Below are 18,851 nucleotides of genomic sequence, written 5' to 3'. Positions count from 1 at the left end.
AGGGGGGCAGGAGGGGCACGGGGAGCCCGGAGCAGAGCGGCAGAACTCCACGTGGAGGCGCCGTCCTGGACTCCTGGACAGTGTGCAAGAACCAAGATGCTTAGAGGGCTGAGAAACGCACAGGCCATCAGGATGAGGGGCAGGGAGAGGCCTCTCTGGGCGGTGTGTTCCGCTCACTGAAGTCTAGAGAAGCGCCCTCCCCAGGCAGCCGCTCCCCGTGCTCCGTGGGGCTCCATCATGGGACATAACGGGCGGAAGGCGGTGGTACCCACCCCGTGGAGTGCGCCCCCAGACTCCTCACTTCCAACCCCGCCGCACCTCCATCTGCTCTCCCGCCAGCTTAGCGGGCGCATAGCAGGTGCTGCTAAGCGGACAGGACCAGGAAGGACCCCTGTGATTTCCTCCCTCCTGTGTCCAAATTGTTCAGTCCCAGCTTTCCCTACAGGCCCTATTGGAGTCTCATTCCCCGACCCTCACATCACCTCCCTCCTTTCTTCCTCTGTGATGTTGTCCTGCCACTCCCTGACCCATCATTTCCTCTTTCCTTTCTCCCCAACTCCTATCTCTTCTTCCAAAACACTTTGACTTAGTATTTGTGAGATTGTCTGAGGAAAGTGCTCTGTTTCTTAGAGGGGATGTCAGGCCTCGTGGTTAAGGTGAGGCTGAGAGCTGGACAGACTTGCATGCTAGTGCCAGCCGGTTCACTTCTCCGAACCTCACTTTCCTCATCTGTGAAATGGGGCAGTGAAGGTACCCTCATCATCGCTTCTTCCATGTGCAGCGCGGGAAGAGCCCTGAGCACGGTGTCCAGCACGTAGTAAGCGCTTAATAAGTATTATTTTAAAAAATTAAACAAGTAAGCTGAAAAGTTGTCGTCTCTCTAAGAAACAGAAAAGGCATACGTTAAGGTGTCTTTGACGCAGATTTTGTTTTCCCTGCGGGCCCCCTGAGTGGCCGTGCTCTCTGTTGCAGAGCGCCATGCAGAAGGCGGCCTTTGAGGCTCTCCAGGTGAAGAAGGACCTGATGCATCAGCAGATCCGGAAGCAGGTGAGCGCAGGCTGCGGCCCCCCCCAGACCCGCCCTGTGGGCTTTCAGAGGCGTGAGGAGGGAGCTCCAGGCCAGCCCGACAAGAGGTCTCCCCGGCACCTCCCTCCCCTCACTGAGCCTCATGGAACCTACTCAGGGTGTCAGGAGGTGCCTGGGGCAGCACTGTGCATGCCAGCAGGTGGGACCTGTGCCTGCTGCTTCTCATGATGCCCAGGGCTGAGGGACAGGAGGCCTTGACTGCTTGGCAGCCGCAGGCAGGACTCCTCAGCCGGCTCAGACCCCAGTGTCCCCATCGGCCCAGGTTGAGGAGCTGGGACAGGCTGACCCCGACCTGAGCGAGCAGGCAGGGCCTGGTGTCGGCTGAGGAGTGACCTGGGCCTGGAGGAGGGGGTGTGCTCTTGTCCGGGCTCTGCTGCTGACCTGCGGGCAGCCTTGGGCGAACCCCACGCTGGGCCTCTTGGCCACCCCGTCCAGCAGGGCTGTGTCTGGCTCACTGGGCTCCCTGAGCGCGTGGCCTGGGTGGCGGCAGACAGAGTGAGCTTTCAGGCTACGGGACGCGCATCACCTCGTATTCAGCACACTTTGAATTTCACATTTTGCATGGTTGTTTTTTTCTTTTTCTTCTTTTTTGCCAAAACCAACTTACCTTTTTATTTCCCCCTTTAATTTCAATCCCACATTGCCAGACATGAATCTCATTCCTCTGACCAGGGGTTGGTGGGGTCATAGGAACATAGGGACAAAGGTCATAGGCACAAGGTAGAGAAGTCACTGGCCATGGGGTCTGACCCCGAGGGCTAAAAGCCCCCAGTCACACCCTGAAGGTATGTGGTGACTCCCAGACATTCTCACTATGGGTGGTTTTGACCCACCAGGCCAGCTCTTCCCCTTCAGACAAGCAGGGACATCCCAAGGAAAGGGCACACTCACTTACCTGCTGTGTGTCCTTGGGCAAGTTACTTAACCTCTCTGAGCCTCAGTTTCCTTGTCTGTAAAATGGAGGCAATAATACCTCCTAATAGGTATTGATGAAATGATGCAAATAAATTGCACAGCACAGTTCTAGCATGTGGAATCTCAATAAATATCAGCTACTACTATTATTGTTATTATTATTCAGTCCCTTCCATTGCCCTCTGCACTCCTCTGTGACAGCTGTTTAGAGGAAGCAAGAGAATTGGACTGGTAAGAGGCTCAGTGAGAATTCCGTGTCTGTTCTTCACTCTGGTCCTCACCCTGAAGGAAAGCCCCTTCATTCCACATACCTTGATCAGCACCCATTCTGGGCTGGCCCTGTGCCCGGCTTTTGATCAGCAGTACTGTCCAGGATAAGAGTGTCCACGCAGCAAAGCATTCAGGGCCATGAAGTAACGAATTCTTTTTAAACTCCCGCTGATGAGGTTCCCAAGGTACACAGGTCCCCTTCATTGCAGGGCGCCCCCAGAAAGGATTCTTAGATCCACTTGGCCATCCAAGAGCAGCGGCACAGGATTAAACCGTGGTTAATGTGAATTTAAAAACCCCTGTCTCGTCTTCTGTTTAGATTAAGTTAATAGAAACTGAGTTATTGCAGCTGACACAGCTGGAGTTAAAGAGGAAATCCCTGGACACAGAGGCACTACAGGTATGTAGGGCTCCCTAGCCTGCCCTGTCCCCCACCCCACCCCACCCCCAACTAATGCCCCCACCGCCTCTCAGCTGCTCTCCAGCAGACAAGGCAGTGATGCTGGAGGATGCCCTGGCCCCAGAAGGCTCGTGGGAGCCCAGTCTGGGGGCCGAGCCCAGCACAGGCCAAGGTTAGGGCTGGGATCAGCCCGTTGCTAGGCAGGAGGGTCAGAGGAAGGAGGGTTTCATTGCCAAGGCTCATCCAGGCTGCATCTCCATCTCCGTGTTTTCTTTGCTTTGGAGCTGGGTTGCTACTGAGCTCCCTGTCTCTCTAAGTCATGCTTCTGGGGCGCTGGTTCTCACGGCTGACATCCTCTGGGGAAGGAGCTTTCTTGGTGTCCCAAGGATGTCTGAGGAGAGGGCCCAGCTGTGGCCCTGTGAACTCCAGCCTGGGTGTCCTGCTCACACAGGTGTGGCGGCTGCAGGGACTAGCAGACAGCGTTCTGGACAGCAGATCTGGGACCCGGGTTGTCCCCGCACAGTCTTGCTGTGTGACCTGGGTGGGGAGGCGGGGAGGCGGGGAGGCGGGGAGGCGGGGAGGGGCCGCCCTTTCCCTGCTCTGTACCTTAGTCTCCCCAGCTGTACGCAGAAGGGTTGGATCAGTGATGTGTGAGGACGTGTGCCCCGTACCAGGCTTTTGAGCAGAGGCTTCTGTCTGTCACCGTCCCTGTGTCTGTCCTCAGTGGAGCAGTCTTCATTTGTCTCATGGGCTTCTCGATGCAGGAGAAGAACGCTGGGGTCTGGACTCCCACGGGTCTGTCACCGTATGACCTTAGGCAGGTCGCTTCCCCTCCCTGGGCCTCCATGTCTCCCCTGCATAAAAGGGAAATAGTCTTCCAGGCCCAGCCTGTGTCTGGGGGCCGTCAGAGAGGAGTGGGCTAGCAAATGGAAAGGCCTCAGCCTTGCAGGGGTTGGTGTTGCTCTGAAAGAAGATGCAGCCACCGTGCTTGGTGCGTGCCCATGCATCCTGCCCATTAGCGCTGTGGGGCTCCTGTTTTCGGGGTCTCCATGGGGTTTCCAAGAGGAGGAGAAGAGTGGAACGCGGACACAAATGGGGCTTTCTCGGGTTTACACATCACTCCGTCTGTGTGGAGCCTTCCCGGCTGGCGTGGGTCACTCACCCACCCTCCCTCCCGCTGTTTGCTTCTGTCCGCGTGCTCCGTAGTCAGTGAGACTGAAGTCGGGTACCTGCTGCTGGTCATTTCCTTTGTTTGATGTTTCTTACCACTGCACTGTCTTCGGTCACTAGATCCCATGCCTGGCCTTACCCCCTGGGGAAGGGAGGTACAAGCTGGTGAGAAGGTGGGGAGGGGATGCTTGGGCAGAGAGGCCCCTCTGCTCTGTTTCCCCAACTCTCAGCCTGAGATCAGGGACAGAGCCTTGAATGGAGTCGGACCCACTGTGGCCCCCGGCTGCCAGCTGAGAACTGAGTGAGGGGGATCCTGCCGCGGCACTGCGGGGACTTCTTGGGCCGGGGTACTGCGAGTTTCCCAGCACTGGGCGTGGTCTTGTGTTGCAGGAGATGATCTCGGAGCAGCGCTGGGTCCTGAGCTCCCTGCTCCAGCAGCTGCTCAAAGAGAAGACACAGCGAGAGGAGGAGCTCCGGGAGATCCTGGTGCGTCTGGCTTCCGCGTCCAGAGTCGCTCACGGGTTTGCTTTCCCTAAATGCTCTTGCCGTTCTTAGAAACACTTTCATTAGTCTAGTAATAGTTGTTCGTCAAAGAAAAAATGGAAAGTACAAAGGAATCTCATTTCTGAGAGTTGTCTATTGCTAATATTTTGAGGTATGTTTTCCAGACATCGGGATGCATGTTTACGGTGATGCGCATACGTGCCCGTAACACAGAACTGCGCACCCCTTTCCCACCTGCTCTTTCCTGTCTTTCGTGTCCTCTGCGTTCCTTCCGTGGCTGCATTGAGATGGGCCCTCGTTTGGCCTATTGTCAAGCATACTTCCTGTTTTTTTACTTTTAATAAGCAAGGCTGTCTCGGCAGCTAAGTGTTTGAGAACAGCCATGGGTATTTATTTGCTCAGGACAGATGCCCAGGAGAGTACTTGGTGTGTCCAGGGCAGACCATTTAGTAAGCCTTCGACAGGAGTTGCCCAACTGCCCCCTGGACCCAAATGGGTTTGATTCTGGCACATCATCAGGGTGGCAGAGCCCCATTTAGGGTGGCAGGTCAGGGTCACTTCCTCCAGAGCCCAAGTGCACCTGAGTGGTCAGGACCCAGCCTTTCCTGTGGCGTTGTTACCACCCCAGACGTCCTCTGAGCTCCACCGTGGGCCAGGCCCTGTGCCGGGGATGGAAAGGGGCGAGACCAGTTTCTTCCCGAGCCCCGCACGAGCCCAGATGGCGTGTTTGTGCCGGTCAGAAGCTGCCTGTTCCTCACGCTGCCTCACTGCCATCACCTTCAAATTGCATTAATGTGTGACCCGCGCCCTGAGTGCTGTGCAGGGGCGGCCATGCCGCGGCCGTGTGCTCCCGCCCTCAAGGGGCCTCGGGGATTCACTGTCCACCTCATCAGGACATGACCATCGGGGTCACGGGCTCCCAAAGAGAGGTGTGCCCACAGCCCAGAGAGGGCCAGGCCAGAAAAGGGGAGCCAGCTCGGCAAGGTACAGGAGGGGCCACTAGGGGGCGCTGGGGAGATGCCTGCAGTGTAATCCTGCTGCCCACATCACATCGACCCCCAGCGCGCGGCTACAGTCCTGGGTGGGTGGCTGGGTGCTTGAGAGCACAGGCTCCGGGCAAGACAGACCTCGGTCTGAATCCCGGCCACGACACGGGCAGCTCTTTGACCTTGGGCTGGCTGGTAATCACTCTGAACTAATCACTCAGTTTCTTCACCTGTGAAGTAGAAACTATTTCACAGAATTGTGAGAATTAAGTACAAGGGCATCTCCCAGCGCACAGCACGGTCTGACACGAAGTGCCCTGACGTTGCTGCTGCTGCTGTTAGTATCGTGTGTTCACTGCTGTGTCCTCAGCACCTAGAACGGTGCCTGGCCCAGAACAGCACTCAGGAATGTTTGAGTGATGGAATGGAGGAATCGGTTTGAATAGCATGTTTATAATTCTCCGGCTTTGTCAGGTGAAGCCCACTCCGGAAGCTGCAGGTGTCCTTAGAATCTTATTTCTCTCCCTGCCTGGCACCCAGAGGACACGCCAAGCCTTCTTGGGGGAAGAAGACGGCTGCCTAGTGCTTTGCTCTTCCCATAAGCAGATGAGAAGGTGTCCCCCTCCAAGTCATGATGCCCGGGGAAGGGGGGGGACGGGCACCAGGTGTCAGCAGCCCAGGTTCCGGTCCCCCCACCAGGTATGCTGTGTCTGAGATCGTTCTCAGCAGTAAAGTGGGGGTAGTGATGCTTCCTGCCTTTCCAGGCTCAGCAGTTTAAATGGTGAGGCAACAGTGGGTAGGAAAGTTCTTTGTAAAATACCAAGTCATCCACGTGCTCAGAGGAGCAGAGTTCACAGGTGTCACTGTCATTATGGTTTCTATTCGCTGACTTGTAACTAACAGTGTCTGCTTCCTTCTTGGCAGACGGAGTTAGAAGCCAAAAGCGAAACTAAGCAGGAGAATTACTGGCTGATTCAGTATCAGCGGCTCTTGAACCAGAAACCCTTGTCCTTGAAGCTGCAGGTGAGGACTGCTGGTGCCCACCCTGCAGGAAGGAGCCTCTGGCCTTAGCGATGCCCGGCTTCCTGACCTGTCCAGTTTAATTCCATTCATATTTCTGGTGACTAAGTGCACCAGGTCCTGTGCTCGACCCGGACAGGGACAGAAAGGAGAGGGAGGAGCGTTGGTTCTGGTGACTGAAAGACCGTCACTGCTGGGCGGAGGGGAGACCCGCAGCCCGCTGTGCACTCCCCAGGGCAGGGGCTGCGGATGGGACAGACGTGGTCCCCAGCCTCCCCCACCTCCCTCTCCCCCTCTCTCCCCCCTCTCTCCCCCCTCTCTCCCCCTCTCTCCCCCTCTCTCCCCCCTCCCCCCCTCCCTCTCACACACGCGCACACCCTTTTTTTTTTTTTTTTTTTTTTAATAAAAATGGAGTCTTTCTTGGGACTTCCCTGGTGGTCCAGTGGTTAAGACTCCACGCTTCCACTGCAGCAGGCACAGGTTCGATCCCTGGTTGGGGAACTAAGATCCTACAAGCTATGTGGCACAACCAGGAAAAAACAAAACAAAACAGGAGTCCTTCTATAAGGCTATTTTGGCAACTTCCTTTTTCCCCTCAACAATAGTGACGGGCTGTTCTCCAGGCCTGTGTGCGTAGATCTCCTCGTTGTTTCCAGACGACTGCACAGCATTTAGGATCTGCATGAGCCCTCATTTGTTTAAACAGTCCCCTCTTGATGGGTACTTAAGTTGCTTACATTGTCATGTTTACAGAGTGGCAGTGAACTAACTTCCTCGTGCATCTATCTCTCTGCCCTTACATATCCATTTTTGTAGGAAAAGTTCCAAGAATACGTTTTACATATTATGTTATATGTATTTGAACTCTTTGTTTGCTGTTGTAAGTAAGTAATGGCTTCTTGGTTTTTTCCCCGTCCGTGGTGCGCTTGGCTTCTCCCTGGGGTCTGTCCTGTAGGAAGAAGGCCTGGAGCGCCAGCTGGTGGCCCTCCTGGTGGAGCTGTCGGCCGAGCACTACCTTCCCATCTTCGCCCACCACCGCATCTCACTGGACATGCTGAGCCGGATGGGCCCTGGGGACCTGGCCAAGGTGGGCAGCAGCTGCCCCTCGGGGGAGGTGAGGGCGGTGGGCAGGGCCCTTGCCCGACCCAGCCAAGGGGCCACTTGCTCTTCACGCAGTTCTTGGTGAGGCCTGCGTCATCAGCTGTCCCAGGGCCACCTTGCTCCCAGAAGGCCAGAGCATGTGCCCCATCTGCCCCCAGTCATGTGGCTACAAAAGCCAGGGCTGTGGGTGCTGCTGACCCCAGATTGTTGCGCCCCTGCCCCGCCTTGTTCAGATTGGATCTTCACCTGGTAGGGCTGGACAGCCAGGACCTTGGAGCTCATCTGGACCAGCCCCCTCCCCACCCCATGGATTTACAGTTATCACAGCAGCAGCACTGCCCGAGCCTGGTACATGCTGCACTGATTCATTTACCCTTCAAAAAGAGACAAATACCGATGCCGGCAAATACTTGACAGTGCCAGGCACTGTTCTAAGCATGTTTTACATACGAATTCATTGAATCTTCCCAACAACCTGGGCGGGCACTTGCTGACATTGTCATCATTTTTTGGATGGGAGGCTGAGACATGGCAAGGTAGCAGTTTGCCCGAGGTCACACAGCAGAGCCAGGACTCCAGCCCAGGCGGCTGGCCTGGTGCCGGGGTCCATGCTGTTGACCGCTTTGCTGTACTTCCCGGCCCTCGGCTAACGCAGACACTGGGGCTCAGAAGGGCGACACGGCTGTGTCGCCCACGCTCAGGAGCACTGTCTCTGGAGGCTGAGGGACGATGTGATTGTGGCACGGCCACTTCTCAGCAGCTCAGCCTTGGTGTGAACCACCTGACCGCGTGAACTGTGACAGAGGGTCCTGACTTCCTGGTCGTCACGGGGGTGACGGGAGGTCATGCGGGTGAAGCTGCCAGCACAGCCCCTGCACGGGCTTCGCACTTGCTAAACTGTAGCTGTTACTAGTGTTGGTTTCCCTCTGGGTCTCGGTGTCTCCCTCTGCTGTACAGATAGTCGGGCCCTCGTAGGCCTCCACGTTTCCAGCTGAGGGTGCTAGAAGCCAGGGAGGAGGTGGTGGCTCTGACCGTGCTGCATAGCAGGTCCCTTGCCCAGCCCAGGCCATGACCTGCCCTCCTTGGTCCGTGCAGGTGGGCGTCTCGGAAGCCGGCCTGCAGCACCAGATCCTGCGCAGAGCCCAGGAGCTGCTGGACGCGACCAGGGCCCGGCCAGGTACTGACGCTGAGTCCTCTCCTGAGCGAGCCCTTACATGCGGGCTGCGGTTGGGGGCGCCACCTGTTTACAGTTCAGGACGAGTCCTGAGGGCCACTTCTAACCCTGGCCGGTCCTTCAGCTTCCCTCCTAAAGGAACAATTTATAAATGGGAAAAGCAGACTCCAAAAATGGAGAAAATGAACTTTTCCTACAGCAGTTTGGGGACCCTTCTGGCTTCCCTAAACCCACCCTACACACGTCGGGAGCCACACACTCGGGATCCCTGGAGTAGAGGGAGAAACCAGCCGGACCAGTGCCCACCCCGTGCCCAGCACTGCGCCCCAGGGCAGGCCTGTGGTTTGGACGTAGAAAGGTGTTTGCGATGGTTGTGAAGGAGGTGCCCTGCCCTCATCCGGAGGCCCGGGAGAGGGCAGGTGCTGCGGCTGACCCAGGGGAAGGCGCGGGAGTCGGGTCTCCCGTGTGCTGAGCAGGACGGGTATCAGGCATTTGACGACCACCGTGTCAGGTCACCTTTGCTGCAGCCCCGTGAGGTGGGCACCATTGTTACCTTCATCTGAGGGATGAGGAAACTGAGGCAGAGACAGGCTAACCCTAACCCTAACCCTTAGGGCTTCTTCCTGATTGTGGCCGCCCTGCAGGGAGGGGCTGGGCTGGGAAGGGCAGGAGAGCCTTGGGAGTTCTCCCCACGCTTCTCTTTCTGATCCCAGGACCCAATATGTGTTATATTAAATATAGAAGCGCCCCCTTACATTGATGGTCTGGGGGGACACCGTGACCCCTAGGGGGTCTACAGTGGTTGTGATAGGCTTTTTAAAAAAAAACTTCAGGTTTTTTACAATTATAAAAAATACTACTTGTAATTTAACCCCTAGAATAAATGAAAAACATGAACTGAGGGGATGGGGATCAGGGATGGAGAGAGACTTGGGGATGTTGCTGGTGCACGTGGTGTGATAATGAGAGACACCGATTCTCATGTCCTCCTTCGCGGCGGTTGGGGCCCAGGCAAGGGACGCTGGATCCAGGGCAGAGCAGTGGACATGCTGGGGGCTCTGCCGGGGGACAGGGGGAGCAGCCTTGAGAGTTGGTCACTCCTCTCCCTGCTCCTCTGGGTCACCTGCGCCTGGGCCCCTGGGTGGAGAATCTGCGAGCAAGCGAGGTCCAGTCCTACCCAGGGCTCCTGCAGGGCAGCTCTACCACCAGATGGCCCTGTGGCCTCGGGCAAGTGGCTTCCCCCTCTGAGCCTCCAATTTCTCATCTCTGACAGTGATGAGCCCTACTTGCAGGGTGGCTGTGAAGGATTCAGGGTGTGTTAGGGGTAGGAGGCCCCAGTTAACCGGCGTCCTAGCTGTCCCATTTTACAGGTGGGGGAATGAGGCTCAGCAAAGAGGAATAAGAGGGTGTGTAGGAAGGCAGGATCCTGGTCAGATCCCGTTCCCCTCCAGCTCACTGTCTACTTGGGGCAGGCAGAGCCAGGGGAGGCCCTAGGGATTGGGGTCAGGTGGGCATGACCCTGCCTCAGCCTCTCTGTCCCCACAGAGCTGCTGAAACCACCCCAGGGCGAGGTCCTCCCCACGGCCCCTGAGGAGCTTCCCGAGGCAGTGAGACCATCAGCCCCCCGCGCGGAGCTGGAGGCCCAGATCTCAGAATGTGTTGTGTGCCTGGAACGGGAGGTAAGTCTGGGGCAACGGGCCCAACCCCCCACCCGCCTGCCCAGCGCCTGCCGTCTGGAGCCTCCTGGGCAAAAAACAGGAAATTAAAATGACCCATGATCCCATGACCCAAACATGAGTAATGCTAACATCATTTTCTGGGCCTTTTTTCTTTTTTTCAAAAGAGAGTTTTTTCTCCCACTTAGGAAGTTTCCCTTCGTGTATGCATTAAGTCATTAAATATCAACAACACAGTTTTCTCTGAAGAGACTTTTTAAAACCTGTTTTAAAAACTGTAACAAAATTGGTGCCTATTATAAAAATTCAGCAACGTAGCGCATAAAATACCCCCCCTCCCCCCAGAGTGTGATCCTACTTAGAAAAGGTCGCCACGTTAGCAGTTTGATTACCCTGTGGTTTTTGCTGGGCTCGGGGAATGCAGTGATACAGGAGGCCTTGGTGGTTATAAATTTAACCAAACCCCTGCTCTGGGCCCCGGAGGTGGCTTCCTAGCTCTTATTACAAACAGTGCTATACTGAACAGCCTTGAACAGAATTTGGAGCACATCCTTGGTTACTTCCTTAGGATAACTTACTAAAAAGAGGAAATGCTAAAGCAAAGAATAGACACACTTCCATGGCTTTTAATCCATAATGCTGGGGTGGTTTTGAGACTGAGGGTCCGGGCAAAGTGCATAGAAAAACCAAAAACTGGGAACAACGTGCACATCCAACAGCCGGGCTGGTGAGATAGGGTGGGGATGAAAAACGTGCACAGCTGTTACAGAGAGGGCCAGAGAGTGACCAAGAAGGGCGGCGGCACGTGCTCCTGTGCTGATTGGCGCATGACGACCGTGCTGTCAGATCTTTAGCGGCCTGGGGGGCCTCCCTTGCCCCATCCCCGGGGAGCCAGGCCGGGCTGGGGCCCAGACGCTCCCGCGCTCTCTCCTCAGGCGCAGATGATCTTCCTCAACTGCGGCCACGTCTGCTGCTGCCAGCAGTGCTGCCAGCCCCTGCGTACTTGCCCGCTGTGCCGCCAGGACATCGCCCAGCGCCTCCGCATCTACCACAGCCGCTGAGCGCCGGCCCGGGCCTGACACCTCCAGCCCCACCTCTGCCACCTGCGGGCCCAGGGCTCCAGCTCCCGCTCTGTTCTCCATGGGCTAGTACGGGCCCCTCTGTCCTGGCCCAGGCGGGGACAGGAGTGTTCCTGACCAAGGACAGAGCCAGTGTGAATACTGTGGAGGAGGAGAGAGGACCCCCCCGCCGCACGAGGACAGGGTCTGGGGTGTGGGGTGGCGGCGGGCCTCCATCTGAGCGCAGGCCTGAGTGTCCCAGCTGTCTCTGGCAGTCACGGCCCCTCCAGGAGCCTCATCAGGGGAGCCTGGGCAGGGCTGTCCCACTGGGCAGGGTGGTGGGAGTGCAGGAGGGCCCTGGCTGAGGGGAGAGGTGGGGAGGCCACCGTGGCCTGTCCACGGACTGACTGGCCAGAATGTGTTCAGGGCGGGCCTGGTGCCGCGAGCGACGTCGGCCCCTCCTTGCCTCCCTCTCTTCTGCTCCCCGCACGCTGGGCCCCTCTGCTCTCCAGATCTGCACCTCACCCCACGCAGCTCAAGGGCAGGCGCTGAGCTTTGCAGACGCGAAGTGGGACCGTCAATAAACCCATCTCCAGCCTGCTCCTCCGGAGTCATCACTGGGTCCTGATGGAGCCCGGGGAGGGGGAGGGGGTCGCAGCTCAGTCAGAAGGGAAGGGGGGAGGTGCGGTGTTCCCAAAGGTGAAGTTATCCAAACCTCCCTTGTTGCAGGTGGAGAGACCAGGGCTCTAAGAGAAGGGCTCAGAAAGTCTGCGGAGCTTGTGGTGCCGTGTGGGCTGTGCTGTGTGCTCTGTTATCGTTACCCCAGACCAGGGGGCTGGGTGTCCCGGGCCCTGCGACAGGAACGTGGTGGCACTGGCTCTGGCGCCTAGAAGCATCTTGACCCCTGAACCCATGCAGCCATGCAGGTTGTTCATTGCACAATTGCAGAAGGAGCCATGCCCCTTGTACTCACTGTAGAGCTGCACCTTTATTGTGCATTTTCTGGCAGATAGTTTTGAGCCAAGGGCAGCTTTTTCTTTGGGCTAGAGGCAGGCCTGCTCGGGGCGCCTGGGCTCTGCCTCCAGCTAACTCTGACCCTGGCCAACCTTCCATATCCTAGTTCCCCATCTGTTCAGCAAGGGACACGATGGATGGAGCCCTGACATAGGCCGGCGGCCACCAGGGAGCACTGAGTGCTCATCGCAGGCACAGCGTAAGAGACGGCGGGATGCAGGGGACACGCCCTCACTCTCCCTGCCTTGTTGCGACTGTCAGTCCTGTGGGCTGAAACAGGACGGATGAAGGGCCCATGTCGTGTGAGTCCCGCTTTCCAGGTACCCGGGGGACCTCTGATGGTTCCCCTCCCCACACACCCTCCTGGGCTCTGCTTAGCTAAGAGGGGAGACTGAGGCCTGCGGTGGGCAGGGCCACCTCGCAGAGCACAGTGTTTGGCGGGTCTCCTTGAACCTTCAATAGGCCCCCCTTTTATAGATGAGAAGCCTGAGGCTGAGTTAAGTGACTTGCCAAGGTCAACGGCAAGACTGCAGCTGAGCCCCTGCTTTCTCACCTCAGCCCTCGTTAACAAGCCTTCAGCCACTGGCCACCGTCCCCCAAGGTGATGGGGGCCCCATAGCCTCAGCCCAGGTTCCCTGCCTTCCTGGACCTCAGTTTACACATCGGTGAAATGTGACAATGGTGCCCGCCACCTGGAGCTGCTGTGAGGCTCCCTAGTCTTGCACGGAACGTGCACGGCCCACAGGAGGTGCTCAGAAATACTAGCTGTGTGAGCAGGAGTCTTGAAAACACTGGCATCACTGTTTGGATCTAGTGTGAGCCTCGGGCCCACCCGCCATGGGCACCCCAGGGCCACGTGGCCATAAAGTAGCTGCCCTCCTGCCCTCACTGTTGCCCGAGACTGCCAGAGGTACACCCTGCATGGATCTGGCTGAGGAAGCCGTCTGAGCTGCCAGCAGGCTAGTCACCTACCTGCTGTGTCCCTTCTCTCCAAGCCTCAGTTTTCTCCTCTGTCAAATGGGATAATAGAGGAACTCTGGCCACGCACCTGTAAGTACTCGGTCAAGCGACCATCCCAGAAAGTCAAGGTACACAGATGCTCCTAGTCAGTCTCCAGCCCAGGTCTCCCCCTGCTGGCACCACACATGGGCCACTGGCTTTAAATAAAGCATTTATTGATTAGTAGAAGCTTAAACAGTTTGCATAATATTTTCAATACAAGATCTGAGAAGGCTGATTGGAAAACCACAAAAGAAGGCACCAGAGGAGAGCATCTTCAGACAGAACGTGTTGGTAAAAGAGGTTAGTGAGGCGTTGAGTTTAGGGCTTGGGGGACTAGAGGGGGGGGCGGTAGGTGGTCCCTGAGCACCAGCCAGAGCTGCACGTCCTGTGGGTCCCAGGGCCCGGTCCAGGAAGGAGATGGAGGGGATGGAGGATGCAGGGCTGGGATGGGGTTGAGGACCCTGAAGGACTCCGTTTCTGCCCTGCCCACCCTCCCCTCAAAGCAGCAGGGGAGGTGGTCTGGGAAGGCCAGGAGGTCCCAGCCCCTGGAGATGGTCTCGGCTTGACCCTCACCCCAGGAAGAGGGATGGCTGGGCCCCACGTGACTCATGAGGACATTTGAAGAGTCCTGGAGTTCTCAGGGTGGGGTGACTGGAAACTCAGAGCAGCAGGGGCCGAGCCCCGGCCTGACCCAAATGCTCAGTGGTGCCCTGGGGTGCCTCGGCCCACCCCCCTGCCCCTCACGAGCCTCGCAGCTCCCTGGGAGGACAGCGCGTACCTTGGAAGTGGCCTGCAGAGTCCACACGCACCCAGCCCTGCCACTGAGCAACGTGCCACCGCCCCCCACGCCCCCAGCCCAGCACAGGGGGACAGAGGGACTCCGGAGGCTGGACCCCAGCAAGTGGAGGGGGAGGCAAAGGCCCAGCTTCCAGCAACCCTCCATCTGCCACATCGCCCACCTCGCCCACCCTCCCAGCAGTACCTCTGCAGAGGTCATGCCCTCCTTCCCTCTGACACGTCCTCTCCCCAGACCAGCACGTTCCAGGCCTTTCTTGTCCTCTCCTCAGGCCCATGGCCCCATCCCCCTCCACGAGGCAGCCCTCCCCCAGCCTGAAGGCCCCCTCCTTGCACATCCCCTCACCCGGGGCGGGACAGCAAGGCCAGTATCCACTCCAAAACTGGCCTCTGGGGCCCAGCCGGGAGGAGGGAGGAGCGGGGCTGAGATGGGCCTCAGCGCTCCGTCTTCCTGGTTCCAGCGAGCCCCTTGGTGAGAGGAGAGAGGATCCATGGGCTCTGTGTCACAGCAGATGCTACTCTTCCCGCCCTCTTCCCAAGAATGGCAAGACCCACGAGGGAAACGGGCCACAGAGGCAGGGCAGGGAGGGAGGACTCAGGGACCCAGGGCCACCGAGTGCTCCCAGCCCCCTCCGCTGTGCTCTGTCCCCAGCAGGAGAAGGAAAGCCGAGATCACCCCACAGAAGAGAAAACAGACCAACCAAGTGTGACCGAACCCAATAAAGTGACTCAGGTGGGCCCGTCCCCGCCCAGCCCCAGAGGTGCCACACCAGCCCGGCCCCATCCCCACCCGGAAGGCACAGATCCAGTGCTCCCCGCCCAGAGCCAAGCCTTCCAGTGCCTCGGAGGGAGTGGCCCGTGTGCCATGTCCAACAGAAGCTTGGGGGCGACTGGCCTAGAACTCAGTCTGCACCCCTGCACCATCCTCGGTGGTGGTATGGATGGGGGGGCGGCCGCCAGGGCTGGACACCTGCTCCCCGGTCTCCTGGTCACTGGGCTTGGGAGGCTCGAGGTCCGAGGCCTTTCCAGGTGGGAGCTGCCGGAGGGGTGAGGCAGGTGGTGAGGCGGCCTCAGGGGCCGCCCCGGGCTGCGGGCTCTCCTGGGCGGGGGCCCCATTGAGCAGGGGGCCGGCCAGCGGGGGGCTCTCGGCCTGCTGATCCCGGGCCAGCAGCCCATGGAGCTCAGTGATGCTGTCTGCAGACGCAGGTGCTAGCGGCTCCGGGACAGCCTTGAAGGGCAGCCCCGCCTCCTCGTCCTGGACCACGGACACCACCTGCTTGGCACGCCGGCGCTTTTCCGAGAGGATGGCTGCTTCCGGGGTACCAGGGCTGCCGGGGTCCCCACCACTGTCACTGCTGCCGCTGTACTCCTCGCCCCAGTCGATGGGCACGCCCTCGGCCAGCAGGTGCAGGTTGGGGTCGCTGTTGTGCATGACCACGCTGTCCCGGTACAGGTTGTGCTTCCTCTGCACGGCGGCCTCCTTCACGGCTACAGGACAAGAGGGCGGTGTCGGGACGTTCACCACGGGGCCGACGGCCGCCAGCACACCCTAGTGTGCCCAGCTGTGACCTGCATCATCCCCCAGAGGCCTCCCTCGGCCTGAGTGGGTGCTGTGACTGGGACGAGGCTTATTTCAGGCCTCAATGCCGGGAAGCAGGGGCTGTGACCCTAAACCCTGTCACTCACCTGATGCTCCCCAAAATGTCAAGGACCCACAAACAAACTAAGGCACAGGGATGCGATGCTACCCTCCTGGGGCCACACCGCTAGTAGTGGGCCCACCCCAGCCCACGGCGTAAGTCTTCTCTTTTCTTTGTAGCTTAGCTGACCCCACTAGGAAGACCTCTGGGTGGCCACCTCCACCACCCTCCAGGCAGTAAGGGTCCCAACAGCAGCAGCACCCCCCACCCAGCTCTGCAGCCAGCCCCCGGGGGCCGGGAGGCACGCACCCTGTAGGATGTCCTTCATGACCGTCTGCAACACCACTTCCTCGTACGTGTTCTCCACCAGGATGAACCTGGCAAAGTCCTCGAATATCAGCTCCTGGAACCGGGACAGCTCCTGCCGGGCGGGGTTGTGGGTGGGAGCAGAGAGGGGTGGTCAGGGCTGTTGGTCAGGCCCAGGGCTGGGGCTAGCAGGGGGAGGGGAGGGGAGTGGGGGGAGGGGAGTCGGGGGAGAGGGCGCACTCACCGACTTGCAGGTGGGCGCCAGCTTCTTGAGCAGGAACGGGATGGTGATCTGCAGCAGAGCCTCCCGGAAAAAGCGCTTCCGCACCGTGCTGCTGTCATAGTCGTATTTCTGCCAGGAAAGAGGGGCCGGGGCCGGGGCTCTGGGTCAGGGAGCTCCACCGGCCCCTGGTCTGACCCGAGCCCCCGCGTCCCCCTGGGTGGAGGGGTGGGGCCAGGCCGGCGGCTCACCTTCAGCACCCGCTCCAGGATGCGCTGGATGGACTTGCACAGCTCCTCCTTCGTGGGCCCCTTCCCCAGCTCCTGGTGCAGGAGGGTCTCGAAGGTGTACACGGCGTTGTCCATTTGCTGCCGGTGGGGCACACCACGGGGCACGTGAAAGGGGTGCCCACCAGCAGGAGGGGCGCCTGTGTGCTCAGCTGCCCGTTCACTCGCTCACTCCTGTACTGAGTGTCTAGCGTGCTGGCTCAGGGCCGGGCACCAGGGCCAGTCCCTGCCTCAGGGAACCAGAGGCCCTGGGCCCTGTGGGAAGGGGCTTAGGGAGCAAGGAGGGCCTCCCAGAGGAAGGGGTCTCTGAGACCCAAAAGATGAGTCTGAATTAGCCAGGCGAGCAGAGGGACAGTGTCCGAACAGACCAGAGAGCAGAGCAGCAGAGAGCACGCCGGGGCCGAGCGTGGCTGCAGCGAGGCCCGTGAGGAGGACGAGGAGGGGGCCGGGGAGGAAGGCCACAGAGGCAGGGCCTCTCCCCCAGGAGATGGGGACCTGGGGACGGCGGGTGCGGGGGGAGCTGGGGTAGCACCCTGGGCTCACCTCACGCATGAGGATCTGGGCTCGCTGCTTGAACACAGACGTGCTGGACACGTCGAAACGCTGCTGCAGCCCATCGAGGCGCAGCGGCTCCATCTTCTCATAGCAGCTCTGCATCTTGAGGGGGTGGTACGCCAGCTGGGACAGTTTCTCCATGTACTGCAGGGAGGCAGAGGCACGCGGGACCTGAGCGGGGGCCGCCAGAGTAGCCAGGCAGCCCCCAGCCCTGCGGCTGGCACCCGGGAAGGCCATCCGGGGGTGGCGGCCACAAGGGCAAGCGCTGGAGGACCCGGGACAGGAGGCAGGAGGAGTGGGGTCCGGCAGCACAGCGTGTGGGGAGAGGCCAGCCCGGGTGCTGCGTGACCCTGGGCAAATTGCTCACCTTCTCTTAGCCTCAGTTTCCTCAGCCTCCAAATCAGGAGATGGTTTTTCATGATCTCTAAGGTCTTCTATGGCTCTCAAATTCTATGATTATTATTGTCAAGGGACTCAGTTTGGGGTGTAGAAGAGGCTAAGATTACAGGACCAATTCTATCTGCACCTGACAATTATGTGGGGCTCCAGGCAGCCGACTACCCCAATATGGGGTCTGTGGAAGACCGTTCACCCCGAGAACCAGCGAACTCAGAAGTGAGAGGGGCTGGCTCCATTTGTGGGGTGCATGAAACAGCATCTGTGTACCGGCCTGGCCCCTCGGTCTCCCGCAGCCCCTCCGTTCACAGGTTATGCCCCGGAGGGCAGCGGCCAGCCCTGATCACAGTGAGGGTCTGACAGGGGGGCCAGACCAAACCCAAACCCAAACCCAAACCCAAACCCGGGGCCAGTGCCTGGCTCACCTCGCCCAGCTTGTCGATGCCGCCCTCATTGATGACGTTCAGGTTCATGTCGGTGACCTCCTTGAAGAAGACGTCCCGCACTTCGGTGAAGCCCTGGCTGGTGGGCACCATCAGGGCCTCCAGGATGGACGGGATATAGGGCTGGACATGATTCCGGACACACACCTCCGCCTTGGGGAGGATGGAGGCTGCACCGAGGGAGCTGGTTAGCGGATGGCACCCCCGGTAGCAACTCCCACCATCCCAGACCCCCAGGCTAGCGGCAGGCTGTCGTATTATTCTTTAAAGAAAACCACTGGACAACATTAGCAAACTGAAGGATTCTTGAGGAACAGCTGATAACGCAGCACAAATAACGGAGTTCTGAGACTGGACCCCGATGTTCCTGAAACTGTGACGGCAAGAAACTAAGAAAACTGCTAGTGTAAAGGTCTCTAGGTTGGCAGTTTTTCTGCTTAGCCAGAGGAAGAAAACTCACCTCTGGGGGTTTTGCTCCTTCATTTAAAAAAAAAAAAAAAATGAAAAACACTTCAGTGGCTTCAATGAGCCTCTGGGTTTTGCAAACCCCGATTCTGCTATGGAATGGTGTGGCCTGACTCAGCCCAACTATGGAAAAGGCTGCTTCCCTGTGGGCAGGGACAGTCTCCAAGACATTCTGACCAAGGCATTTTTTAGCCAGGGGGTGTTCTGACGTCCCTCCTTCTCCCCTGCCCAGCTAACATTATTTGTTCCACACAATAAATGTCAACTCTCGGTGTCCTCCCCAGCTCGCAGTGAGTACAGCTGTTAGAGAATAACCCTCGGGCAACTGACGACAGTCACAACTGTGGCCAGCGTATGATGGAGGACAA

The 18,851-nt window shown here is 58.6% G+C and overlaps 2 protein-coding genes across 7 annotated transcripts in view; one reads left to right on the top strand and one right to left on the bottom strand.

Annotated features, from left to right (window-relative positions):
* The window catches only part of LRSAM1 (leucine rich repeat and sterile alpha motif containing 1), a 43,537-nt gene extending 31,577 nt beyond the window's left edge, over positions 1-11,960 (top strand). For all 6 annotated transcript variants that reach the window (XM_082470203.1, XM_082470204.1, XM_082470206.1 and 3 more), the window contains 8 exons: positions 973-1,047; positions 2,591-2,671; positions 4,232-4,327; positions 6,256-6,354; positions 7,307-7,438; positions 8,548-8,629; positions 10,172-10,305; positions 11,238-11,960. In XM_082470203.1, coding sequence (XP_082326329.1) covers positions 973-1,047; positions 2,591-2,671; positions 4,232-4,327; positions 6,256-6,354; positions 7,307-7,438; positions 8,548-8,629; positions 10,172-10,305; positions 11,238-11,363 — 825 coding nt within the window. In that variant the 3' untranslated portion in view covers positions 11,364-11,960. The remainder of the gene's footprint in view (positions 1-972; positions 1,048-2,590; positions 2,672-4,231; positions 4,328-6,255; positions 6,355-7,306; positions 7,439-8,547; positions 8,630-10,171; positions 10,306-11,237) is intronic.
* Positions 11,961-13,532: 1,572 nt separating this feature from the next.
* The window catches only part of NIBAN2 (niban apoptosis regulator 2), a 50,788-nt gene continuing 45,469 nt past the window's right edge, over positions 13,533-18,851 (bottom strand). The window contains exons 9-14 of the mRNA XM_082470202.1: positions 18,001-18,188; positions 17,168-17,323; positions 16,589-16,705; positions 16,362-16,469; positions 16,121-16,232; positions 13,533-15,659 (exon numbers count right to left, since the gene is read on the bottom strand). Of these exons, the coding sequence (XP_082326328.1) occupies positions 15,067-15,659; positions 16,121-16,232; positions 16,362-16,469; positions 16,589-16,705; positions 17,168-17,323; positions 18,001-18,188 (1,274 nt within the window). The 3' untranslated portion in view covers positions 13,533-15,066. The remainder of the gene's footprint in view (positions 15,660-16,120; positions 16,233-16,361; positions 16,470-16,588; positions 16,706-17,167; positions 17,324-18,000; positions 18,189-18,851) is intronic.

This window comes from Balaenoptera physalus (genome assembly GCF_965194825.1).
Source record: "Balaenoptera physalus genome assembly, chromosome: 7".
Lineage (NCBI taxonomy): Eukaryota > Metazoa > Chordata > Mammalia > Artiodactyla > Balaenopteridae > Balaenoptera > Balaenoptera physalus.
This window is presented reverse-complemented; position numbering and strand designations above follow the sequence as displayed.